Below are 27,773 nucleotides of genomic sequence, written 5' to 3'. Positions count from 1 at the left end.
ATAGCGGAATAATGATCTAGAACATAAAGCAATCTTATGTTTACCTATGCATGTATGAGCTGATCTTTCAGATGACTGTTCAGAATTATATTAAAAAGTTATAGTGTAAAGCATCTATAATTAATGCCACTTTAAAAGTGATGTTTACTCTTAGACTAATGTTAAGGTTACATTTTTTTGCTTATATTAAGCAAATGTTATCATAAGTGACCAGAAATACTAAGTAGTCTTTTTCTTTTGAGATAAAATATTTTTACTCATAATCTCTAAATAGAAATAGAAACTTAATTCTTAGGAATAGTTTTAGGTATGTTTCATGTTTTAAAGTTGATTAATTATTAACTTAGTAGTAAAATTATGAAATGTATCTTTAGAAAGTAAGTCTTTCTTTTGTGGGCACAGTGATTTTCTTTTGGCTTTATAGATTTTCTTTTCTTCTTCTTCTTTCTTTTAATGCTGAAGCTGGAGCTCCAATCAAAGGCCCTGTAACTTCTAGGCAAGTGCTACTCTCATGCTAGCTATAGCTCTAGGCCCCATAGTTTTTCTTATACCATGTCATCAACAGTCAGAAGAGCGTATCAAATCTCTTGGAATAGGAGTTACAAATGGTTGTGAGCCAGCATGTCAGTGCTGGGAGCCAAACCCAGGTCCTCTGCAAGAGCAGCAACTGCTCGTAGCCACCAAGCATCTCCCCAGCCCCTTCTCGGTTGTCTTCTTTCCCACATACTATCCTTGTGTCCGTTATTTCGGACTTTCCAAGTCTAAAGTAGAAACTTGGAATAAGTTGCTCAATATTGATATTATTCATTGATACAGTTCTACATATTAGTTATGTAGTTATAGTTATATAGTGATATAGTTCTGTGTATTGGTTGTGTGCTGTATTTTATATGTTAGCAAACTAGAAACTGAACTGCTGCTTAGTTTACAAACAAGGAAATGTTTTAAAATTGTAATGATACTATGCATCAGCATTCTAAATAGCACGAATTTCCTTGGTATAAAAATGACTTTGAGAGCCAGGCCATGGCAGAGGCAGAGGCAGAGGTAGAGAGGCAGAGAGGCAGAGGCAGAGAGGCAGAAGCAGAGAGGCAGAGAGGCAGAGAGGCAGAGGCAGAGAGGCAGAGGCAGGTGGGTCTCTGAGGCTAGCCTGGTATATGGAGCAAGTTCCAGGACAGCTAGGGCTTCAGAGAAACCTTGTTGAGGGTGGGGGGTGATGAGGACTTTAAAACTATTAATCATTTTTGCCCTGTTTAAAATCTTATTCTTATTCAAGGTTTATGTTAATTATGAAATTGATAAATAATATTGTTAAATTTTCTTATTTCAGTTATCCTGTCAATATTTCAATTGAATAAACTGCTGTTTAAAAAAGTTAATACTACAGAACTGTACATTTAATTCTTAAGTTTTTAATTATTGGTCTACTTTTCTAGCAAGGCATACTTTTCCTATTTCATCTCTGGAAAAATCATTAGAGAAGTTAACTTGTCATAATGACATATTCTAGAAGGAACAGATCCTGATGACTTATAATGTAAGTTAGAGACCAGATTTTCAGAACATTTGTAAATCTAGACTACTTGAAGACTAGGTGCTAATGTCTCAAATCAGAAAGCCAGGCAAGTCAGCTTCCTTTACAGGCTCTGGAAATTTGATATAAAAATATATTAAATCCAAATTACTCTAAAGCTCAGAATTGTATGAACAGTGTTGATTTTTATTGTTATTTTTTCTACATGTTTATGTTAGTTACACTGCTTTTTTGAAAAGTTTATTCTCTGGCATATATACATATATATACACATATATATTACATTTATTTAGTGTACATATGTGTGTGTGTGGGTGAATGGGTGCCATGGTATAAAAGTGATGGTCAGAGTGTAACAGGCCCAGACCTTAGTAGACCAGTCCCCCATTTTAGCGCAACCGACGCCATATTAGAAACATCATCAGGCCTTGAAACCAACCCTGCATGTAGGCTGCAACACCTGCCAACACAGGAACAAAGGCTAAGTCAATGATTACAGAAAAGTCTACAAAGTCTACAGAATGTACTAACCCTGCTTTTTTTTTTTTGTCTTCTGTAGTTCCACTTCTTACTAACTGAAATTTAGCAATCAGGATTTTGTGGTTTTTGTGCATGAAAGACAGAATTGGGGGGTTCGGGCTGCATGATTTGGCAAGCTTCCCTTTGCAATTGTCAACCGGCAATAAAGACTTTCTCATTGGCTGTAAGAGTGTCTCAGTGGTGGTCTCTGGTGTGCTAACCTCACTACAAGAGGACAGTTTACAGAAGTTGATTCTTCCCTTCCAGCATGTGGGTCCTGGGGTTCAAACTCAGGTTATCAGGCTGGGCAGTGTGTGCATTTCCCTGCTGAGCCATTTTATTGGCCTATGTATTTATTTGTTGATGAAGGGAAATTAGTTCTTCAATTCGTTTCTTTCTTTATTTTATTTTATTTTATTTTTTTGAGACAGGGTCTCTTTAGTCCTGGCTGTCCTTGAACTCCCAGAGATCCTTTTGACTCTGACTCTGGAATACAGGGATTAAAAGTGCATGCCACCATAGCAGGTCTTGTTTTCATTTGTTGACTATTAAAGATTTTCATATAGAAAGTTTATGACTACTAAGTTTTTACATATAAAACAATAATCATAACTGTCTTTGAATATTAAAGATGAATCCCAGCTTGGGTGGGATGCAGTTTTACTTGGCTTAGAAATGATTCTTACTGGTGCATGAAGAATTATCATCCTTAAGAAAAATATGTAAGTTGTGAATAATTATAATTAAGTCCTATCTGTGTTATTGTGTATTTTTGATTATGGATTGTGATATTCAATTAAATGTGTAAGGACATTTCTTCCTATTTGCAAACAGAAGTGGAATGATAAAGGTGGTACAGTATGTATACAATGAAATTAGTGAAGATGTCTTAGGAGCAAATGGAAATGTGTTGAAGGTCAGAAATAAGGGTAAAATTAATTTTAAGGTAAAAGTTGAAAGAAAAGTGAAGTTATAGGGAAATAGGGAGCTAGCTGAGGATAGAAACTGAAGAAACAAATGCTTTTATTTAGGCTTTTTTTCTGACCCAGTGACATACATAAACAAGAAGTCATGTTTTTGGAATGAGTCCCACTTGATAATCTATAGTTAGTTAGTACATGTCTTCTATAGGTAGAATGAAAAGGAAAAGTCATTGTTATTATTTTTAACAGGACCTTACACAGTGACCCCAGCTTGTCTGAAATGCACTGTGGATCAGGCCTGCTTCAACCTCTCCAGTGTGGCCATTACAAGTGTGGGCCACTATTGTTCAGCTGCAACTTAATTCTTGAGTGCTTACTACAGTGAACAACAAAGGAAGCTACTGTTTGATCATTATATTACAAAGCCATTGCTAGTAGTTACCATTGGTTAACAGATGCTGTTTATTTAATGCTAGACTTCATTCTAAATATTTCCACCCTCTCTATAAATCCACATTCAATTCTAGACAAAAATTGCCACTGCATCACATTAGTGAGCAATTTGTTTCTAATATATCCTTCAGTAACAGAAAAACAACACTTTTAGGGGATACTGTTATGATATGAATGTGAAAAACACAGTGCATTTGACCAGGTACTTCCTTAAAACAATTGAAATACACTTTTCTTGACTCCTCTGTGGTTTAAAATGCTTTCAACAGGTTGAAAGAATTTAGATTATTTGTTTTACAGAGAGATAAGGGTCTGACATTTAACACAACCCCAGGTGCATGTGGTTTCTTAAAAAATGTCAAAAAGATCACATGACTTTAGTGTACCAAGTCAGAAAAACAAGATCTTCTTGAATGTTTTAACTAAAATGGGACATAAATAAAAATTTCCAAAAAAGCCAGAAGTGATTATAAAGTGATTATGTGTGTCTATTTTTGTTAGTGATAAACTTAACATCCTGTTATATAATTTGCTAAATTTGTATTTTAAAATTATTCAATCTGGAGCCTAGAAGTGTTATTTTTCTACTTTGCAAAATGTACAGCACTAGGGATGGTTAGTGCTTTATTAGTTTGTTTGTTTTTTCTTGATGTAGAGAGAGTCCTGATTGGCCTGGACTTGCTGTACATCTAGCTCAGGCTGGCCTTGAACTTGGAGTAGTCCTCTTGCCACAGCCACAGTCTGAAGTGCTGGGATCACACACATGCACTGCCGTGCCTAATTCTTGCTTTAATACATATTTTTTTAAACAGCAGTTTAAATATTATGAATTTGTCTCAAATGCCAGTAGGAGGGATTCGTCATAAATGAAACCATTTTTCTTTGTGAAGCTGTTCATCTACCTGAATAAATGCTCTTCATCCAAAATGCCCAGATAGAAACTTCCTGATTGAAGGAATGTGGTTTAAACACTTGTAACAAAGGAACTACTTGTTTCACTTTCTAAGCTTACTTCGTTTTATACTCTCAATCATAAATGTTTCTGAATCATTATTAATACTTTAAAACCTGTATAGGCAGGAAATAAATTGTCTCCTTATCCTAACATGGTAGATAAGTATTCTGAAGGGAGGTTTGGAAACCAGGAAATGGTGACCCAGCCAGCTGAAGAGGGCCTCAATTCAAATGTTAAAGTGAAGGGGGTGAAAACATCCCAGGCTCCTCATCCTACACCCCAGCTGTGCCTTTGACCACAACTGAGGGCCTAAAGTCACATCCTGTGTAACTCAATGGGAGCAGTACTTACAGAGTTGTTTCCTTGGGGCAGGTGTTTATCATTGGTTAGTTTATAACTCAGCAAAGTGTACTTTTACTGTCTGTTGTGAATATTTGATAAGTTGTAAATTAAAATATATTAATTTCCCTTTTGCACAAAAATATAACTATAATATGGAAATTAGAAAGCACATACTAGTTTACTATAATCCTAACTACATTTATTTTTTTAATTTAAAAAATTGAGAATTTTATACGTGAGTACACTGTATTTACATCATTTCTACTCTGCTCCTTCTACCCTTTCCAACTCCTCCCATGTCCCCACTACCTTAAAGTCATAACCTGTTCCTTAATTGTTGTTAAGTTTTGTTTTGTTTGAAACAGGGTCTCATTGGCTAGATATGTAGATCAAGCTGGCCTTGAACTCACAGAGATCTGTCAGAGTGCTAGGAATAAAGGAATGTATCACCATCATGCCTGACACTGTTGTTGTTCTGTGTGTATAAAGCCTACTGTTGTTGTGTGTGTATGCGACCTACTGAATTCATTTAGTATTGCCAGTATGCACATGTATTTAGGGCTGAGCACTTGAGCTTGTATAACTTACCTGAGGTCTTGTCCCTGCAGAAAATATATTTTTCCTCTCAGCAACCATTGGCTGCCTTATAGCTCTTGTAGGGGTGGGGTGTCTCTAAATAAGTAATTAAATCATGCTGAGTGGTTTTGACACATGTCTTTAATTCCAGTACTAGAGGGTGGATCTCTCTGAGTTCAAGGCTAGCCTGGTATATAAAGCAAGTTCCATGATAGCCAGAGCTATAAAGCTTTATAGCCAGGGCTATAAAGAAATGCTGTCTCAAAACACAAAAACAAACAAACAAACAAAAATCTTATTGATTGACCATGAATCATCAAATTCAGATTTTATTTTCCTGGGAATGTTAATCTCTTGAATATTTGTTCATTTATTTCTTCATAGAAGCCAATTTCTGTAACAGTCTGATGCTAGACACTTTTTAAAGGCTTGATTTTATAATTATAAATGGCTAATGGTTCATGGATTAATTATATAACCTTGATTCATTTTTCTAATGAATAGACAGTTCAGCCAAGGCAAGGACATTACAGGTTATATATTACTATATATATCCTATTGAAAACATTGGAGATTATATATGTGTGTGTGTGTGTGTGTGTGTGTGTGTGTGTGTGTGTGTATGTGTGTGAGATAAAATACTGCTTTCTAACCTAGACTGCCCTATCACTCATCATGTAGTCCAGCATAACCTTCTGTTTGTAATCTTCCTGTCTCAGCCTTCTGAATGCAGAGATTATAGGCATGTACCACTTACTTGGCTATTATATTTAGTTTTTTTTAAAATGAAGGTCACATAAAACATAGATTTTGAGAAGATATTAGGTAGCCAAGGGAGTAACCAAGTTAAGAATACTGTCATTGCTAAGCATGGTGGTGCATGTTTACCTCTGATCTTAGCTCTTGGGGTACAAATGCAGCAGGATCAGGAGACTGAGACTAGCCTGGCTAAATGTCAAGATCCTGTGTCAAGAAAAAAGTGGAGAGATGGCTCAGTGGTGAAGAGCACTGGCTGCTCTTCCAGAGGACCCAGTTTCTAACCTCAGCACCCACATGGTGGCTCACAGTGGTCTGTAACTCCAATTCCAGGAAACCTGACACCCTCTTCTGGCCTGCATGGGTACCAGCCATGGTTCACAGACATAGTAGATTCAGGCAAAACACTTAAACACATAAAATAAAAATAAGCAAATCTTTTTGTTGTTAAAGGAAGGATGGCAGGAAATGAAATAGTGTCCTTAAATATAACTGAGTTAAAAGAGTACTATGTAAATCTTTGTCAGAAACCAAAATCCGTATCAAATTAATGTGGCTTATGATAGATATATTTGTCAGACTCTCTTGCTGTGACAGACATTGTCATGAACAAAGGAGGAAGGCTTTCACTGTTCTCACAGCTTCAGAGGTTTGAGCCATGACGACCTCTATGCCATGGAGAAGCAGAGCAGCTTGCATTATGGCAGCAAGGACGTAGCCAGAGACAAGGGTGGGGCTCAAGGCCTCAGTGTTATACTTCCTTTAGCTTGGTACTACCTCCTCAAGTTTCCAGAATCTTCTCAAATAGTGCTATCAGCTGAGGCCCAGCCTGCAATGGCGAGCATTGCACATTCAAACCACAACAGTAAGTAAACTTGTACTGCCCTGTTTCGGTATCATTGTCATCCTGTTATAGGCACCATGTAATGAACAGCAAAACCTTCCTCCTCTGAGAATCTGAAATGTAAGAAATCACAGGCTTGAGGACAGGGAGATGGACCATTTGGTAAAGTGCTTGTCATACAAGGAAAGACCTGAATTCTTTTTTGAATTTCTTCCCAGAGTTTTTTTTTTTTTTTTTTATATTTTACATGTCGATCCCAGTTCTCCCTCCCTTCCTCCCTTTTATCCTCTCTGCCCTCTCACATGCACCCTAACCACACTCCCCTCCCATCCCCCTCACCCCAATTCCATATGCAGAGGAATGCCATCCAGTTGGGGTCATGTAGATCTGACAGGTCATGAGAAGTAGGGACTAGGGCTTCTCTCCTGTCTCTAGATTAAGGCAGTTATCCCTCCATGGGGGGTGTGTTCGCAAGGTCCTTTTGTGCACCAGGGGTACATTCTGGCTCCACTGAAAGACCTGAATTCTTATTCCTAGCACCCACATAGAGATCACACCTGCAATCCCATCACTGTGGAGGCCTCTGCCCAGGAGGGTCCATGGGACTTGCTGGCTAGCCAGTCTAGCCTAATTGTTGAGCTCTAGGTTCAGTGAGTCTCAGAAAACACAGTGGAGAATGATAGCAACAGTCACCCAGTGTATATTTTATGTAACAATATACCAGCCTAGTGTGGTGTGCATGATTTTAATCCAGCATTCTGGGGGACAGAGGCAGGTGGATCTGTGAGTTCAAGGCTAGCCTGGCCTACATAGGGAGTCAAGAAAAGTCAGGACTATGTGAAGAAACCCTAAACGTGTTTGTGTGTGTGTGTGTTTACATATATATATTCATATAGAACATATATTTATATATATATTGTTTATATGTAATATTGTATATAAATTATACATTTATTTTATACATTGAGGCAGTTTCAGCTTCGTTGGCTATCCATGGGGGGAGGATAAAAAAACCATGAATTTTAGTAAACCTTTATCCTAGATTTTCATAGCATAATATCTAGAATGTCTGAAAAATGTTGTGTTTTCTCAGCAAGATCCAAATTGGTTGAAAGATGTTGTGTCATTGTTGAGGTAGGGCACACTTGTAATCCTAGTGCAAAAGTAATGGTTATATAAAATAAATAATAAATAAAAAACAAAACAAAAAAAAAGTAAGGTAGGATGTTTGTGAGGCTGGCCTGGGCTACACAGTAGGATCATTTCTCAAATAACAATCAACCAAACAAACACCAAAACCCAAAACTAATAATAACAAAAAAAAAACCAACCAAACAAAAAACAAAATTAAAACATACAAATACAAAATATTAGCATGTCAGTGATTCACAGTCTTTAATATTTTTATTTTGAGGTATTATTAAGATCCATTTGTGTTTCAGTGTCAGACTGTTGTCCAGTATGAAAGGACACCTAAGGAGGAAATGAAAATAACACTGAGGTTATTCATTTTGATTTGATTGAGATGGGGTCATTCAGTGTAGCTCTCTGGCCTTGAATTAGGGTTACCCTGCCTCTGCCTCCCTAGTATTCTTGTGCCACCATACCAATATTTTGATTCTCTTAACATTACTGTATTTTTTTAAAGCCATGAAAATGTGCATTTATCATCTCCCCTTTCTTTTTTACAGGAATCCCAGTGTATTCAGTAGCATGGGGCCCTGATTCAGAAAAGGTTCTTTATACAGCAGGCAAACAGCTCATCATTAAACCTCTTCAACCAAATGCTAAAGTTTTACAGGTACATCTCAGGCATTTGTAAGTTGCTGTCTGGCTGTATGTCATTGTGAAGCTGGGTGGTCCTTGCAGTCCCTTCCTTCTGGTTAGTCACCTGCCAGTCTCAGAGCTTTGAGTTTACAATTTTATCAGACTTTAAGGGCATTTTTGTTCATGTTTCCCAAAAGGCTTACTTCTCTGTTATTTCAGCTGTCATTGTTATAGTCAGTCCTGCAGGTGTTTGGAGTGACTAAGTTGTCATGTGATTCAGCACAAACGAGCATCCTTCAGTTTACAGAGTCAGCCTCCAGTGTGTAGGTCTGAGATGAAACAACACTAAGTGAAACTCTTAAGAGTGCTTAGATTTTGTTTTTAGTCATCATTATCATTAGTTCTAACACTTGTGCTCTGTCAAAGGCCTAGCATTCTTTTAGTATTTTTAGAATGGAGGAGTCAATATAAGACTTAGGACCAATTATGTGTATATAACTTTATGAATAATACAGAGAGCATTTGGCATAAGGATAGATGTTGAACTGACGTTTGCTTGTGTGCTATTTGGAAATGAGGAATAGTTTTTAGGAGCTAAATCTTAAAGAATAAGCGAGGAGGTGGTCCCTAAACTCAGGGAGTAGGGGAAAAAAAAAAAAAAAACAAAAACAAACAAACTGGTTTTTCAAAAATTTGAGGGAAAGAGGTAAACAGAATCACTCGAAAGTGAACAAAACAACAATGGCTATTAAGACAGGTTAGGCAGGGCCAAATAAAAGACACAGTAGACAGAATGATTTCCCTTACATTTTGATAAACAGTGTTGTTTGGATTTTGTCTTACTTTTCTGTTAATAAGGCAATTTATAGTATTTACTGCTCTAGTTGGTGCTTGAACCTTGAGAGCAGGGGCCTAAAAATGAGGTGGACTCATGCAATAACCAACTTTATTCAGAGCATCAAACAGTTTATACTCTGAGGGTTAAGAAGAGTCACCTGGGCTGGGCAGTGGTGGCACATGCTTTTATTCCCAGCACTTGGGAGGCAGAGGCAGGCGGATCTCTGTGAGTTTGAGGCCAGCCTGGTCTACAAACCCTACAGAGAAACCCTGTCTCAAAAAAAAAAAAAAGTCACCTGAATAAAGTATATAATCAGAAGGACAAGCCACATTTGGCAAAATAACAGCTGAAGTAAATGTGTTCCTGTCCTCTACGGCTAGGAGGAGTATGAAAACCTATTCCAAGAACAATTCTGTATTTTGAAGAAACTGAGGTCACAAAACTCTTGTCTTGTTTCCTTGGAGTTTTCTCACAAGCACTCAGAAGTCTCACATGACTCCATTCTTTTATTTTTTTTTTTTATGTGCATTGGGTTTTGCCTGCATGTATGTTTGTGTGAGGGTGCTGGATCCCCTATAACTGGAGTTACAGACAGTCGTTAGCTTCCATGTGGGTGCTGGGTATTGAACCCTGGTCCTCTAGAAAAACAGCCAGTGCTCTTAACTGCTGAGGCATCTCTCCAGCACCCAATGACTCCATTCTTGAACTTTGTTCCAGCATCATAGAAAAAGGGTTTAAAAGTCACCATAGTCTTTCACAGTCTCAACACATTATAAAAATCCAAAATACAAAGTCTCTTCTAAAACTGAAGGCAACCTTTTAATTATAATCCTTGTAAAATCAAAAAACAGATGATATACTTCCAACATACAGTGACAGAATATACATTACCTTTCCAAAAGAAACAAATAAGGCCATAGTGAGAATATACTAAATGAACCAAAACACAAAAGTGAAATCCAGCAGGGCAAACTCCAAATCCTATAGCCCCATGTCTGTTATCAAAGGACTTAAATGGCTAACTGCAGCACATTTCTCTGTCTCTCCGGCTGGTTCCACTCTTGTCTGCAGCAATCCTTGGCAAGTCCTGGGGTTTCCAGTGTGGCCCAGGGTTTACTTTCATAGCTTCATGCAGTGGCCCCCAGAGCCCCTGTACAGGTCCTGCCACATACCTGGGCTCAGCACCTTTCTTTAACTGTAGAAGATTCCACAACTCCTTTTCTCACACATCCTTCAGGGCTCTAAAGCCAGAACCATGTGCCAAGTTCAACTGCTCTTGTTTAAACTTCCACAGCTTTGGAGTGAGGCACCTGGTCAGGCCTTCACTTACCTCTATGTGATGACAGAAAGTTTTGCATCTCTTTGCATCTTATCTTCTTGTCTCTGACAGTAATACCTACTTACTGTGATTGTTTGTGAGGATTCATGTCTGGTATGACCTAAGCACTTGATATTGAGTAGCTGTTGCTGATGCTGTTATGTTATTATGCATTAGTATGCCTTCTTCCCCTAGAGAGTTCAGGAAAAAAAAAAAAAAAAAAAAAAGAAAGAAAGAAAGGAAGAAAGAAAGAAAGATGTAAGGGGTGCTGGAACAATAATTGTTCAGCCATAAGAACACTGCCTGTTCTTCTAGAGGACACAGGTTAGATTTCCAGCACCCACATAACTCACAACTGTTTGTATTTCCAGCCCTCTCCTGGCCCCCCACAGGCACCACGCATGTGGTATTCAGAGATAATACACAGGAAAACATGTATAAAATAATAAAACAAATAAAAAAGTTATTTTTAAAAAGACATAGGGAACTTGGTGATGGAGATTGACAGCTGCGTCAGGTATAAGAGTGTTTTAAGAAGCATAAGTTTGAGGACTGGAAAGATGGCTGGGCAGCTAAGCACACTTAACTGCTTTTGCAAAGGATCCTGGTTCTGTTCCCAGCACCCACATGGCCAGTAGCATCTGTCTATGACTTCAGTTCTTGTGAATTTGATGCCTTCCACTGGCTTCTGTGGGTGTTGCACACATGTAGTCCACATACATACATGTGGGCAATTGAACACAAAAATTAAAAATAAAAGAAGCATCAATTTCAGAAGCTGGGTAAATGTAGATTTCAAGCAGTAAAGACACCAAGGAGATTCTGATGTTCTGTATTATAATTTCTATGTAGACCATATATGTTTATCTACCTGTCTGTCCATCATCTGTCTATTATTTATATCAATTGTTAATCAAGAAAATAGCCTACAGGCTACTCTTACAAAGGCATTTTCTCAATGGAGGCTCCCTCTTCTCTTCTAGCTTATATTAAGCTGACAAAAACATAACCAATAAATCTGCAATGAAATTAGATAGCAAAGACAGGAACATGGATCTTTCCATTTATACCTTTGGTTTACATTCATGTGCATTAAGACATCTGTAATTAGGTTTATATAAACAAAACTTGGAAGTTTTGTGCATCATCATAAAATGTACTTTACTGCTTCTGTGTAAGTGAGAATAGAAGAGAGAAAATATACTCATTATCACAATTCACTGGAGCAAGAGAGGAGTTAGAGTATAATTAGAAATGTAATACAAATTATCCATTCCTTTTGGGAATCTAAACTTGTAGCAATTCTCCAGGAGTATAAGCACATGCAAGTGTGGATGGTCCATGAAAAAGAATGAAGTTTAGAACTGTAAGGCTAGTTTCCTTTAAGGCATCACACACATTTAGAATCCAGTTTTATATGAGAAAGCATATGTATTTGTTCAGGATAAATATACTACATGCCAGCTGTATGAGAGTATGGTGAGTATTGGTTATTAAATAGAATAGAGCAACCCTTGGGGATGTATTCCAAAGCAAGTCAGCATGTGTGAGGTCCTGGGTTTGATCATAGCATCACACAAGCAAGCAAACAAAAACTGTCCTCAGTTTATTTTGTAAGAAAGAGAAATAGAGCATGTTTCCTGCCACAAGGAGCTTGTTGTTCAAGTGGATCTTAAATTAAAAAGATGCCTGATTACATGAATGGTAATAGCAAATGGGAGCATGAATCACATTTAACAGCAATACATCCATGCTTAGTTTCTAGATTATCAGTTTCTGTGGTGTGTGTGTGTAAAAAGAGGGGAAAAAGAGGAAAGAGAATTTTGTAAGTAAGCACGAAGACAGTATCACTGAGAGGACCTGCAAAGGAGAATTGAAGTCAGCTGATATCTTAGATTATATCACATTTATTCCAGTTCATTATGTTAAAGTCAAGCTTAACAATTTAGCAAGCAGTTTTCCAACTGGAGTCCAGGCAACTGAGCAATTTCATAGGGTGTAAGTTATATAGTGGATGTCATGGTGCTAGATGTAAATTGGAATGAAGCAAGCAAATAAGGGATCACACAGTGGCTATTGAAGGAGATGGGAATCCATGAAACGTTGATAAGAAAAAAGAAGAAGAAAAAAGAAATGCACTAGAAAAGGGTGACAAGCTGAGCATGATAGTGGTCTACAGTCACCCTAGCTACTTAGCAGGGTGTAGCAGAGGTATCACTTGAGTCCAGTAGTTTAGGTCAAGTCGAGCAACAGTAAGAACCTCAGCTCTTAAGAAAAAAAATAAGGAAACAGAAAACAGTTTTTTTTTTAAATAGAAAAAATTCATTTCTAAAGTTGTCCATAATATCTTTTCCCCTCTTCATAGTGGAAAGCCCATGAAGGCATTATTTTAAAAGTCGATTGGAACTCAGTCAACGATCTCATTTTATCTGCTGGTGAAGACTGTAAGTATAAGGTATGTGTCTTAGCTTCATTTCCTGTTACTGTGATAAAACACCCTGACAAAAGCAGCTTTAAAAGAGAAAGGGTTTGTTTGACTTCCAGTTGTAGGTGCCATCATTGCAGGGAAGTCAGGGCAGGACTTAAGCAGATAGTCACACCAACGGTGAAGAGCAGAGAGAGGATGAATGCATGTATGCTTGTATGCAGTTGATTTTTCAACTCTTAGAGTCCAAGTCCAAGACACAAACCCAGGGAGTCATGCTGCCCACAATGGGAGGGCCTTCCCACTTCATTTGATGTAATCAAGACAGAACTCCCCCGCCAGATATCCCCAGCCCAACCTGCTAGATGGTCCCTTATCAAGATTCTCTTCTCACATAATTCTATATATGTCAAGTTAATAAATAAAACTGACTATGATAATATATAATGTTTAGACTTACTATTGGCTTAAAAGAATATAATTTAGGGGGAAAGTATTTAGCATATAAGACTAATCTTTTAGAATTTTATCTGTGATAATTGAGCAAATTGGTTTCCAACTTTAAGTGCTATTTAAGTTCTCATAATAAAAATTTTACTTAATAAGCAGCAACATGAATTCAGCTCCCTTTCTTGTGTTTCATTTCTTTATTCACTTAACATTTTAAAAAATTAATCCTACTAGCTTCCTAAATATTGGTCCATTTCAGACTATAATAATTTGCGGGTGCTAAGATGTTCCCCCCTTTCTGCAGTACTGAGACCATTAATATACTAGGTAAAAAGTACCCCTATTGAGGTGTATCCTTAGCTCCAACAGTAAAATTTAGTGTATCTGTAGTTGCAGGGTCTTTAATTAATTATTAGAGAAAGTCAATCGAAGTCTTGTTTGGAAAAAAGAAATTCTAGGAAAGGCCAACCATCGCCAGAGTTTACTACTAAATTTAAAGTACTCAAGATGGGTAGATGTCATGTTTAGTTCAGGATTAGTCATGTGAAATTTTTCTTTCTGAGGCATATAAATTTCCAGGAATACTGCGTTGTCTTTCTTGTATGATGGTAAAGTATCTAGTTGCTAATTCTACAATTATGATTTCTTAGTCTTCACTTGATATTTTATTAAAGGACAAACTGTTTTTGGAGTAATATGGTGGTGTTATTATAAAACATTTAAAAATTTGATTTTGTAGGTTTGGGATAGTTATGGCCGTGTGCTGTACAGTTCTCAGCCTCATGAACACCCTATTACCTCAGTTGCCTGGGCTCCGGATGGAGAGTTGTTTGCTGTTGGATCGTTTCATACCTTACGCTTATGTGATAAAACAGGGGTAAGTTGCAGTGATGAGCAGTCACAGATGTGCTGCCATAGATGTGGAAATGTACCACACATAGCGTTCTCTATGAAATGTTTTCAACGAAAGCATTTGACTTGACCGCTTACTTATCTTAATAAGGTGGTTCAATCAACTCCTGATTATGAGATTAAATGATTTACAATTGAAGAGTGGACATATTATCCTCTGTTTATATTTTGGAAATATTTGTTTGGAGCATGACTGAAGGGTGGTAAACAGTGTAGCTGTTCAACTTTATGCCCACTCTGTGTGGAGAGTACAGCTTTAAGTTTAGTTTTGGTACCAACAAGCTTTATAAAAATTTGTAGTTGCATATTTTTTGTAGGAATTAATGGTAAATTTAAAAGTTGCTTTTAGTGCCAGGCATGATGGTGCATGCCTTCAATTCTAGTACTTGGAAGGCAGAGGCCAGTAGATCTCTTGAGTTCGAGGCCAACTGGTTCATACAGCAAATTCCAGGCTAGCCAGGAGCAGTGAGGCCCTGTTTCAAAAGTAAGCAAACAGACAAATCTCTGAAAGTCCCCAAAGGATATATATATTCCTTTCTGAGTGTCTAGGGAGCTGGGGAGGTGGCCTGGTTGATATGCCTTTGGATCCTTTACATACATATAAAAGCTAAGCATATGCACATTTTTGCTAGTTCTGGAGGTGGTGGAGACAAAAGGGTTCCTGTAGCTCATTACATGTTTGGTCTAGCTGAATAGCTCCAGGTTCAATGAGACGCTGTCTCAAAACATAGAGTAGAAGAGATAGAGGAAGAAACTTGATGTCAACTTCTGTCCCCCACACACTGTACACATAAGTGCATGCATACTCACATACACATGTGTATACAGCACACCTACACACACACACACACACACACACACACACACACACACACACACACACACAAGTGCATGCACACATATACACACAGAGGGAGGGAGCCCGTAAATGTTCAGGATTAGATACATGTGAGGTTTTTTTTTCTTTGCAAGAGTATTGTGTTTAGAACAGAATTCTGTTCTGGCAAATACCAATGTCGGGAAAATTTACCCATTGTTCTCGAAACAGGAGGTTTCCATTAAAGTGCTCCAAAAGCAGTAGCATTATATATCTGGCAGAATCTGAGTTGTTATTTTAGTTTTCTGTCACCGTAACAGAGTGGATGAGGAAGTCAGCTGGTAGAATAAAAGGTTTATTCTGACTCTTGGAGTTTATAGTCCACTACCATTTGTTTCTGTGCCTTTGGGTGTATAGGAAGCAACACCAGGCAACAGTGTGGCAGAGCAAGCTGGGAAGTGAGGAAGGAATCGCACAGGCAGGGTCCCACAGTCCCTCTCAAGGGATGCACCAAGTGCCTAAGGACTTCCTTCTACAGCTTCCACCACCTCCTAAAAGTGCCATCCTGAAGACTGTTCAAGCCATTAACAGAAGGACATCTGGGGACAGTGAAGGTCTGAACTGTAGCAGTGGGATGATTCTGTACTGTTCTTAGCTATGAGGGACTCTCATAATTGTTGTATGTCTTCCCTTCTTCGAGTGTAAATTTGGGTCGTTAGAATGTTAGAACTTTATAAATAGCCTGTGAACTTTTCTGGTTACTTGTTCTCCATCATATGTGATGGTTTTAGTCTTGTGCCTGGTGGAGCAGCTTTGAAATCTAGTGCTGTGAAATCATTCCGTCACTTTCCCCACAGCTCCCTAATATGTGTCTGTGAATCGGTTGAATGCTGACTCCTAAGCCATTCTTGCTAGTCATAGCCTCATTCCTTTTGTTCTTTTTCCTTTCCTTTTGTCCCTCCCTCCATTCTTCCCTCCCATTTCCTGTCTTTCTCTCTGTGAGATGGGATCTTGCGATGCATATCAGATTGTCATTAAACATGTTATCCTCTTCCCAAGCACTGAGATTACAGCTGTGCACCCGCTGTGCCTGACTTCTATCCCCCTAACCCCCACTCCACCCCCAAGACAGGATTTTTTCTGTGTAGCTTTGGAGTCTGTCCTGGAACTCATACTGTAGACCAGGCTGACCTCGGACTCACAGAGATCCACCTACCTGCCTCTGCCTCTTGACTGCTGGGATTAAAGGCATGCACCACCACTGCCTGGCTTCATTTTTATCTTTTCATAGACCATTCTCTTTTCCATCTTCTACATAGTGAATTGTACCCATTCTTTTAAGGTGTGTCTCACAATTGGCTTCTTTTGATCATGTCTTGTGTAGACAGCCTAAAGTTGGTTTAAAATGGTGTTTAAAGTGTGTTTTTCTGCTTCTCACTTTGATCTTTTCTCCTCTTAGCTGTAACATCAAGATGTTAGATTATCTAATGACTTAAAAAACCTTGTTTTGTTTTACCTAGGATTTTAACCTCAGGTGTCCATCAGTGATTGTGCCTAGAGAACATATAGACTCATTTTTTTGTAAGATATTATGCTTTTATATTATCTATTTTAGTTTTATGTGTATTTTTTTTGACTCTCCAGTGCATAGGATCCTATTACTTAAGGATTATCTATACAGCACAGTAGATACTCAGTAATTAATTAATAAATCAGCTTGTGCATAATCATTTTAATGTGTCATTTTGATTACAATTTTAAAAATTGATTTATGCAAATAACTGAGTTCAAAATTCACATCTTTAAGCACCATATCCTTTTCTAGACTAGTAATAATTTAGGAAAAGTAAACTGAATTGACTGAATATGTTATGTCTTAGAGATTTGAGACTAACATTTTCAGTATATATTTTTTAATTTGATAGTCATTAATATACTATTCATAAGACCATGTTTGTGAAACTTGGCTTTAGATATTAAAACATATAAAGACTTTCATTCAAGTTGCTAACAGTCTGGTAGGGACTCATAAGACTTACACAGATCAGTCACTGAGTGGTATATAGAAAGTTTGTTAAGCACTCTAATGATGTGTGTGAGCCTAATTTTCCCTGTAGGACATTGATTGGAGAGCTGAGGCTTGGTAAATAAGTAACTCTCCAAAGAGACAAGGTGAAAGGAAGTGAGTTCAGGCAAAAGGAGCCTCTTGTGTCTTCAAGTGTGAAAGAATGTAGCAGTTTGTTTTGCAATGCCAGTAGATCTTGCATAGGATATTATCAGGGGTTGATACAGAAGAGACATTCACCAAATAGCTCTATGGAAGAGAATCCATTTAGTCCTTCAAGGTCTAGTCCTTTCTGTGGATCCCTCAACTGCACTTGGGAAAGGTACGAATTGCGCTCAGGTGTTTCCCTCTGCTGTCAGGGGAAGCTCCATGTTGACTGGTTTTACTGTGAGGGTATCAGGTATAAGAATGGTTGAACAGCTGGAACCCTGAAGCTGGAAAGGCAATATAGTCTGTTAGTCCAGAAAGTACATGGCTGGTGGGTAGGAACCCACTAGAGCTCAAATGTTGGGAGTATTGCTTTGATAACAAAGGGACTGTGATATGGGAAAAAAGGCAAGTCAACACAAGGCAAAGGATTAAAGATAACTAGAAAAATTAAAAGCTGCCAAGGTGTGGTACACACCTTTAGTCCTAGCACTTGGGAGGCAGAGGCAAGCAGATCTCTATAAGTTCAAAGCCAGCCTGGTCTACAGAGTAAGTTCCAGGACATCCAGGGCTGCATAGAGAAACCTTGTCTCAAAAAACCAAAAGGGAAAAAAAAAAAAAATAAAGAAAAAGTAAAGGCTTAGCTGAGGGGAAGCAGCAATATGGATTTTATTCTAGGGACAATGGTGGGTTACTGCTTTTTTAGATAATGACCTTGAAAAGAGTGGACATTTCGGGAGAGCATGTGCTCTAAGGTCGGTGTGGAGGAGAGATTAGAGAAGAGGAGGAAGAGAGTCAGAGTGCCTGGGCATGAGGCTCTGATCCCAGGAATGGGCTAGCAAGTTGAGCTAGGAGGAGGTAGATTCTTTGCTATGTATCTGAGAAGAGCCATACATAGTTATTTACATTTCTGACTAGTTTACTATCTTAATTACTGCTTGTATGCTTTCTTTAACACAACCCCCTAATATGATATGAATTATTCTAATTTTGTGTTAATTAGATACTGTTTGAACATTACAGTAATCAAGTTACCTAAATTTTAGCCTGCACAGCATTACTTATGTACTACTAAAAGGTGCCTTATTGGGCTCTATATTTTAATTTAATTTTATTTTTTTAATTTGAGAGTTTAATTGATGCATACAATATATTTTAATTGTATTCACCTCTAACTCCTTGTAGAGTCACCTCACATCTTCTTACTTTCTCCCAAATTTGTGTGTTCTCTTTTAAGAAATTAAAATAAAAATTCATGGTTTATTTTTATTTTATGTGCATTGTTGTTTTCTTGATTGATAATCTGTGTGAGGATGTCAGATCTCCCAGAACTGGAGTTACAGATGGTTGTGAGCTGCCATGTAGATGCTGGGAACTGAACTCAGCTCCTCTGGAAAATCTGCCAGTGCTCTTCACTGCTGAGCTATATCTCTAGTCCCTTTAAGAAATAATTTTATGTAGCCTACTGAGTCCAATTTGTGCTGTCCTATACTCAGAGGTTTGGGTCTATCTTTTGGATCATGGTACCTCCCAGAGGCCCACCCACAAAGATAACGGACTCTCCCTCCTCCATGTGTGCTTGAGTGCTGAATGGTTTGAGCTGTGCAGGCCTTCTATAGATAACTACAGCTGCTTTTTGCTCAGTACTGAGTTGTTCTAGAATGTCCAGAAGACACGATTTCACTCCAATCTTCCCCATTCTGGTTCTCATAATCTTTCTGTCCCATCTTCCACAATGGTCCCTGAGCCTCTGCAGGAGAGGGGTGAAATAGATGTCCTGTTTGTGGGTGAGCACTCATAGACACTCTCTGTACTTTAACCAGCTGAGAGTTTCTGCATTAGCTGCCATCCAGTGCATGAAGAAATTTCTCTATTGAGGTCTCGGGCTGCACTAGATAATTCCATGAGTCCAGAGATACAAATTTAGGGGACAGTTAGATGTCACTCCCCACTGGGGCCTGTGAGTCTGGAAACATCGGTTCTCTTGGGCCTTATTTGTAGTGTGCTGAAGTGAAATCTTACTTCAGAAAGTTATTTCTTAGGGTTAGGCTGTTGGTCCCAGTCATTTTCCTGTATGGGTTGCTTGCTAGTACTTTACTCCATGGACTTAACACCTTGGTGTCAAGAATCCCTTTTCCCAGTTCCCAATTCTTCATAATCTAATTTTCTGTCAGTGGGTCAATGCCTCTTAGATCTTTCTTAATAAACCTCAAACTTGCTACATGGCTGAATATGATGTTGAACTCCTGGTCTTTCCTCTCCTCCTGGCTGCTGGGATAGGTTTATGTCCAGCTTTTGTGGTGTAGGGAGTTTAGCATGCTAGATAAGGAATATATAAGCATGAAGAATAGCTTATATATTCCTCAGCCCAGTAATTCTACCTATAGGAATTTACTTCAATGAGATACTGTGTAAGTACACAAAGTATACAATGATGTTTGTATAACATATCTCACATTTATCATAGTATTATTCTACCAAGTATTATTCTAGTAGTAAAATGATTGACAGTTATTCTGTTTTCCTAAAATGCTTTGCCCTCATTAAGCTCATTGAAAATGGGAAAGAAAGACAATGCTTAATTATTAGGAGAGATATGAAAAGCCTGCCTTCCCTTCCTTTGCCCCCTTCCTTTCCTCCCTCCCTCCTTCTTTCCTTTCTTCTTTCCTCAAATGGCTACCTATAACCAGTTAAGGTTAGGGGTAGCAGATGAAGCAGGTAGTAGACAGACCCCCCCCCCCAAGAAAAACCTAGGAAGGAGGAGAGAAGAGGATAGATAAATAATAAGGCTCTCACTTTCACTGAGAAATCCATTGTACAACATATAAGACATGAGAAGATTGGGAAAGACATTCAGCATCTGTCCCTGGTGGCTCATGGGTCACACATGAACAGAAGGAGAGGGACAAAGCTGGTGGCGGGACTAGGTGCTATAGGAGTGTCTGAGGCATAGTCAACTGGCCAAGGGTTGGTGAGTAGTTCTTTCTCTTGCTGTTTGGCTGTATGAGGTTGTTGGGTAACTACTGAGTAAGAGAATAAAGACTTCGTTACTATACTGGAGAGGAATAGTCTATGGAAAAACAGTCTGGAAAAGTCACTAAATGGACAGATGACTGCTACTCCCATCAGGCAACTAAACACACTGAGAAAGGAGTCTGTCAGAGTTACCCACATGGTGGTATTCTAAATATCTAGTTAAAAAAAAAAAGATATAAGGCATACTGAAAAGCAGAACACAATGGCCCGTTCATAGGGGGAAAGAGGAAGTGAACATCCAGCATTGAACCTGCTAGGCAAAGACTATGTGCTCAAAACAAAGAAGTATGGATAAATCAGACAAGACCAGGACTCAAACTCAGAGAAATCTGCCTACCTCTGACCCCCAACTTCTAGGATTAAAGGTATGCACCACCAATGAAATTATTTTAAAAGAACCTAATTGAATTTTATAGTTAAAAATATGAGAAAGATCTTAAAGAAATATAAATACTCTCAGAACTCCAAAATACTATCTTTTCAGTAACAAGTGTCATACATCTAAAATCTACAAAGCAATAAATTTTCACTTACCAGGAAATGTGAAAATGGACTTCCTTGTAGCACTTGGATAGAAACATTGATCAGAATAACCCTTTTCAAGTGTAATGTGACACCTGGACACAGCGGTTATGCATTCAAGAAAGTGTAAAATGTACCCTGAGATGGCATAGCAGGCAATGGTCCTTCTGTCCCTGCTGACAGCCTGACTCTGATCCCTGAGACACACGTGGCAGGAGGACAGAACCAACTGCATTGCCCTCTCATCTCCACATGTGTACCATGTGGATGCACACACACAAATAAATATAGCAAAAGAATTTAAAATTAACCTGGGAAAGAACATTATTTTAACACTTTTTTCATTTATGTGTATGTATGTGTCTGTGTATGTGTATGGGTGCCTGCAGAGGCCAGAAGAGGTTTTTGATCTCCTGAAGCACAACAGTTACAGGCGGTTTCTGAGCCACCCAGTATGGCTCAGAATTGAACTAGAGTCACACACAGCAAGTGGCTTTTTACTTTTTTGTTTGTTTTGTTTTCTTTTGTTTTTAGAGACAGGGTTTCTCTGTGTAATAGCTCTGGCTGTCCTGGAACTTGCTCTGTAGACCAGGCTGGCCTCAAACTCACAAAGATCGCTTGCCTCTGCCTCTTAAGTGCTGGGATTAAGGGCAGGCGCCACCATCTCCAGGGTTTGCCATCGCCACCTGGCTGCAGCAAGCATTTTTAACCATTGAGAAATTTCTCCAGCCTGAGATAGCATAATTTTAAGTGAAATGATCAAGAAATACAAAAAATAAGGATGTAAGGAATATGAATATTACTGGATGATCAGTAAAATAAATCATGGTCTAAGTAAATTACCTTTAGAATAAAATTTAGACTCATGGTGCCATTTTTTTCTAGATTCTATAATAACCTTTATTTTTATCTTTGATGTCTAAAAAAATGATTCAAATTAACATAGGCATTTTAAGTAAATATTCAGAATATGTTAATGAATTACACTAGTTACTAAACAGAACAGGATTCAAGGAAAAAAGATCTGAAGATGCAAGGTACTTTTGGCTTAACTGGCATTGTAGCTAGCGTTTATCAGTAGGGGGTGCTATTGGATTCCAGGTGTCCAAACCCTAGTCCTCAGACCTTACAAAATATTTAAGTTCTAAGAAATAAAACTATGAATGCCCCCAAAATACATTCCTTCAAAAATCATCTTAGTATCTTAATATGTAATGTGTGCCCAATTTAAAAGTTGTCAATTTTTTGTGGGCGTTTTTGGTAATAAATTTTTCTTCTTCTTTTTTCACTTAGTGGTCATATGCTTTAGAAAAACCCAACACTGGCAGCATATTTAATATTGCGTGGTCCATCGATGGCACTCAGATCGCTGGAGCCTGTGGAAACGGACATGTTGTTTTTGCACACGTGGTAGAGCAGCGCTGGGAGTGGAAAAATTTTCAAGTAACACTCACGAAGAGAAGGACCATGCAGGTATGATCATGTTCTAGAATTGACGAAATCTGCTTCTCTCCATTGTGCAGAGCAGAGAATCATCTCTATTCATCCCATTTACTGGATGTTTATAGATATCCAGTCACAGCTGGATGTACCTTAACTATAGTCATGACATAAGACCCTTTACTGAAGGAACCTAAATGTGTGTGCTTACTGTGCTTAGCACAGGCTAGTGGCATTTGAAGCATTCAGGAATGCAGGTGCAGTTGAGGAAGGAGAGTTGAAGTCAGAGTTTACACCAGAAGCTGATCCCAGGCAGACCTAACCTACTGCTTACTGATAGGGTTAAATAAAAGCTTTTATTCATTTAACCTTTTTTTTTTTAATTGTCTTTTAAAAATTGAGTAAGGCAAGTCAAAATGGGGAAGATTTAGGTAGTTGCTTTTGGGATTTAAGAAGTATAAGGGAGGGTAACTTTTTTTCTTTCCATGTTTGGGTTTCTGACTGAGGTCTCTATGACAAAAGACTGATTAACAAGCATTCACATTTGTTATTGTTTTGTTTTTTGACATAGAGTTTCTCTGTGTAGCATTGTGTAGCTGTCTTGGAACTCGCTCTGTAGACCAGGCTGGCCTCAAACTCTTAGAGATCCTGCCTCTGCCTCCCAAGGGCAGGGATAAAAGGCTTGTGCCACCACCTCCCAGCTCCAATTCACATTATTTGATGTAGGTTTCACGTGACATTATCGGTTTGATGAAGAACAGACAGCTGTGGAGAGAAGTGATAGGGTAAAAAGATCTGACAAATGATCACGGACTAGGGAATCAGTATGCTTGCTTTGTGCAGATCCTCCTCCTCATCCCCCTGCTTTCACTTAGGGATGCCACATACCCCTTTTGTGAAGACTCTTCTCATTAAGGGTCTTTGATCTGTTTCAGTGCAAGGTCAGAAACTTTTTAAGTTTTTGAACCTGCTGAGGGAGTTAGTAGGACAAGCAGGGTGACCTTCTGCTCTTATGTCCTTGCATTCCTTTATCTAGGAATATTTAATATGCCAACTGCCATATTTGGGGGTTAGTGTGTAATTTTGAAGTAGAGTATTTTATAGTTTAATATGCAGAATAGGATATGTCAATGGGAGAAGGAAGGGACTAGTTCCAGACCAGAGAGCATCAGGGGGTCAGTTGTAAGCGTCTAAGGACTGGTACTCTGTTGCTCTCAGTTTTGTTTCTCCATCAGGCCACCACTAGCTCAGTGCCTTGCATAGAATCAGTGTCTGACAAATTTATCAAAACTCAGAGGAAGATAGGTGTGAGGAGGAGGAGTGCAGGGACTACTGACTCATGAAGATCCCTGGCCAAAGAAAGATGAGCTCTGCCTTCTCCTCACCCTCTCATCTCTGTCAGTTGCTTTTGTCTTCTGTCTTCATAGCCATGTGACTTTAATTTCTGTAAAAATTTAGAAGCATATATTGTGAGTTTAGCCTGTTAATGTACTTTGTTAGCTCAAGTATCAAGATTTTAAAATGTGGATAGTATGTTTACTAGACCCAATAATAATTAGATTCTACATTTTTTTTTTGAAATTTTTATGTGGAAAAGTTTTTTTTTTTTTTTAAGCGGAGAGTGGTATATAGACTCTCCTTATCCTTAAACCCAACTATGGTAGCCTTCAGCTGGGGATTCATCCTGCCCCACCCACATCCACATCTGTTTTCCAACCTCCCTAGTGAGTTTCAGGCAAATTCTGATACCTTACTTCATCTATAAATGTTCAATATATAGAGCTTAACTATAAGGACATCTCTTTTAATATACTCATAATACCATTGCCATACACTAGTATTAATAACAAAAATAATTCTTTAATTTTAGAAACTGTCCACAAGGTGATCAAATCTTTAGGTATTTTCCACATGTTTCAAAGTTTGAGTCAGGATTCACATGATTACAATGGGCTTGGTGCATCATTTAAGTTGATATTGGTCTGTAGTTTCCTCCCCCGCCCTTCCTCTGTTTCTTCTTACCATACTCTGCTGTGTTTGTTTTCTCTCTCTCTCTCTCTCTCTCTCTCTCTCTCTCTCTCTCTCTCTCTCTTTCTTTCTTTCTTTCTTTTTTAGGAAGTCAGATAATTTGTCCCAGAGTTTTTTTACAATGTGGACTTTGATGATTGCATCCCTGTGGTCCTGTGGTGTGTTGTTTTTGTTTTGCTTTCCAATGCTGGTGATTGGATCTAGGGCCTCATAAACTGCTAGGCAAGCAAGTACTCTACTGAGCTAAAACCCCATTCCATCCATGGACTGGATAGACATTTCCTTTTTGTCTTCTGAACTTCCTGCAAATTGACCGTGTATTAAAATGATAGTATAAAAATGAATTCCATTTGTTTAACTTGGATCTTAAGCATGGTATTATCTCCAGGACAAAGAATGCATTGGGAGTTCTAACCGACTGATTTGGGACAAAACTATTTATTTATGTGTGCATGAGGTCTAGGCAGTATAGTATTATCAGAAAAGTTCTAGTATTATTTATAAAACTCTCCTGAGAACACAGATGTGCTTCTAGATAGTTTTAATTTGGAAGTAAAGACTCATCTCAGTGACTAGATAAAGTTCATGTGACATTACATCTGGAATCTTTTAAGTGGCTTATTAAATTCAAATTATCCTAAGAAGAAAAGCTAATAAATTAAGTAGAATTATAGAGCCTTTTAATTTATAAAAGTTGAGGTATTACTTCTTCAGTGGATGAAATAATGCCAATAGGACTTCATTACATCCTTTTTTAGTCTCCTCTTCCCTGTAATTGGCTTCCCTATTTGGTAGTTGCCTTTGGTAGTTCCAGTGTTGTATCCTAGCAACTCAAGTCTATCAGAAAGCTCATTTTTTGTAAGTTATTCCAGCAGGAGCCCAACCTTTTAGCCTCATATGCTAGGCTTGCATTGAATGTATTCAGTTGAGTGAGAAGTGGGATGCCAGCCTCGTCTGAACTGCTTAGTGACTGAGACTAGCGGAAGAAATGGTTTCTCAAGGGATATCAAGGCATTCTTGATTTTAGGCAGACCCCAGGCCGGGGGGGGGGGGGCGGGGGCGGGGGAATCTTGGCAGAGAAGGTGTGGCTGCAGGGTTGTGAGGTAGCTGGTTACATTGATATGGCAGTCAGGAAGCAAGGGAATGGAAGCAAAAGTGGAGCTGGCCTGAAATTCTCAAGCAGCTGTATATCTGGCAGCTGTGGCTTATGCTTCAAAGGTACCACGATCTCTTAAAACAGTGCTACCTCTAGGGTCTTAGGATTTCTATTGCTGTGAAGAGACACCATGACCACAGCAAGTCTTATAAGGAAAACATTCCATTGGGGAGGTTCGCTTACAGAGTTTAAATCCGTTATCGTCGTGATGGGAAGCGTGGTGGCATGCAGGCAGACATAGTGCTGGAGCTGAGAGTCCTACATCTTAAAGGGAGTAGGAAGTTTACTGAGACACTGGGCAGTGTCCTGAGCATAGGAAACCTCAAAGCCCACCCCCATAGTGACACACTTCCTCCAACAAGGCCATACCCACTCCAACAAAGCCATATCTCCTAATAGTGCCACTCCCTATGAGGTTATGGGGGCAAGTAACCTTCAATCTACCACAGCTAGTTCTTACATGAAAAGCCAAAAAGGTCTTGGAGCATACTTCCCTCAGTCCCTGTGATTAGGAATCTAATGATTGGTTAGTGTTTATTGCTCAGAGTCTCAGTGACACTGTGAAGGTGTGGGTAGGATTACGGCTCATCTCAGGGATCATTTACTTTCAAACTCACTGACATTATTGATAGGACTCACTTGAGTAGAGTCTTTGGAACTAAGGGCTTCAGTTATTTGTTGGTCATCAACAGGTTTCTTTCAGCTCTCTGTATGTGGCTTTTCCCTATGGCAGCTCATGACTTGGCAGCTTGCTTTAGCAGAGCAAGCAGGCAAGAGGAGCCAGAGAGGCTGCAGGCCAGGCATAAATCACATTTTTTTTTTTTTTGTACCTGACATCAAAAGTGACATCTCACTTGCTTTATTCTGTTGAGTAGCAGCAGGTTACTAGGTCCAGTCCATATGCAAGTGGAGACATTACACAGAGTGCAAATAGCCCTAAGGCCCATCTTATTATACCCTTATAAATGTATGTGCAACTCATGTATATACCACTTAGCTACTCAAGCCATTCCACATATGATTAAAAACAAATCCACATTCTCTCTCTAAAGCAGGTACTCTAGGGCCCACAGAGCTGGCTCGGTGTTAAAAGCACTGGTGCTCTTAGAGAGGACTTTGGTAGGTTTGATTCCCAGCACTCACATGGCTGCTTAGAAATACCTATACCTCTAATTCCAGGGAATATGACACCCTCTCTCACCTCCATGGGCTTCTTTGTGCACATGATAAACACAAGATAAACACTCAGATACATACACACGCATTAAAATTAAAAATACAGATTTTTTCCCTCCCCTTTTACTTTCCTCTTATTCTCAAATGAAAATAATAAAGGGGAAACAAGGTGACTCCAGGGACAACTGTGGAAATGGGGAGAAGAGAAAGTGGTGCATGGTAATTACCAATTCCACATGTTAAATCTAGCTGAACTAGAATGCCCTAAGAACTTACTCTTTGCAGTAGAGTTTATTGTGTGTTGTGATGGTTATGTTAATTGTCAGCTTGACAGGATCTAGAGTCACCTGATAGATGGGGACCTCTGGACATGCCTGTGGGGTTTTGTCTTCATTAGCTTAATGTAGGTGGAAAGGTCTACTCATTGTGGGTAGCCCCATTTTCCTGGGCTGGGATGCTGACTATAGTGGAAGGGGAGAGTAAACTAAACCCATAATATATTCATCGTTCTGCTTCCTGATGTTGGATGTGGTATGACCAGGGGCTTCAAGCTTCTATTGTCTTGACTTCCTGGCCATGATGGGCCTTACCCTTGAGCTGTGAGCTGAAATAAACCCCTTTGTCTTTGAGTTGCTTTTGTCAGAATATTTTCCCACAACAGCAGGAAAAGACACTAATATATTTGGTCAGTTTGGCAACTCTAGTTTGCCTTTCTATTAAGAACATTGTGGGTACTTTGGAGGATTCTGTTACTGGGGACTGTACTTTTTAGCA

General features: G+C 38.7%; 1 protein-coding gene across 1 annotated transcript in view; it reads left to right on the top strand.

Annotated features, from left to right (window-relative positions):
* Ift80 (intraflagellar transport 80) overlaps positions 1-27,773 on the top strand; it is a 98,625-nt gene that overhangs the window by 27,327 nt on the left and 43,525 nt on the right. Inside the window, exons 6-9 of the mRNA XM_051198802.1 lie at positions 8,594-8,703; positions 13,191-13,280; positions 14,440-14,577; positions 22,493-22,672. Of these exons, the coding sequence (XP_051054759.1) occupies positions 8,594-8,703; positions 13,191-13,280; positions 14,440-14,577; positions 22,493-22,672 (518 nt within the window). The remainder of the gene's footprint in view (positions 1-8,593; positions 8,704-13,190; positions 13,281-14,439; positions 14,578-22,492; positions 22,673-27,773) is intronic.

The sequence above is a fragment of the Phodopus roborovskii genome, unplaced genomic scaffold (genome assembly GCF_943737965.1).
Source record: "Phodopus roborovskii unplaced genomic scaffold, PHOROB, whole genome shotgun sequence".
In the NCBI taxonomy this organism is placed as follows: domain Eukaryota; kingdom Metazoa; phylum Chordata; class Mammalia; order Rodentia; family Cricetidae; genus Phodopus; species Phodopus roborovskii.
The sequence above is the reverse complement of the archived record's forward strand: the minus strand, read 5'-3'. Positions and strand labels throughout refer to the sequence as shown.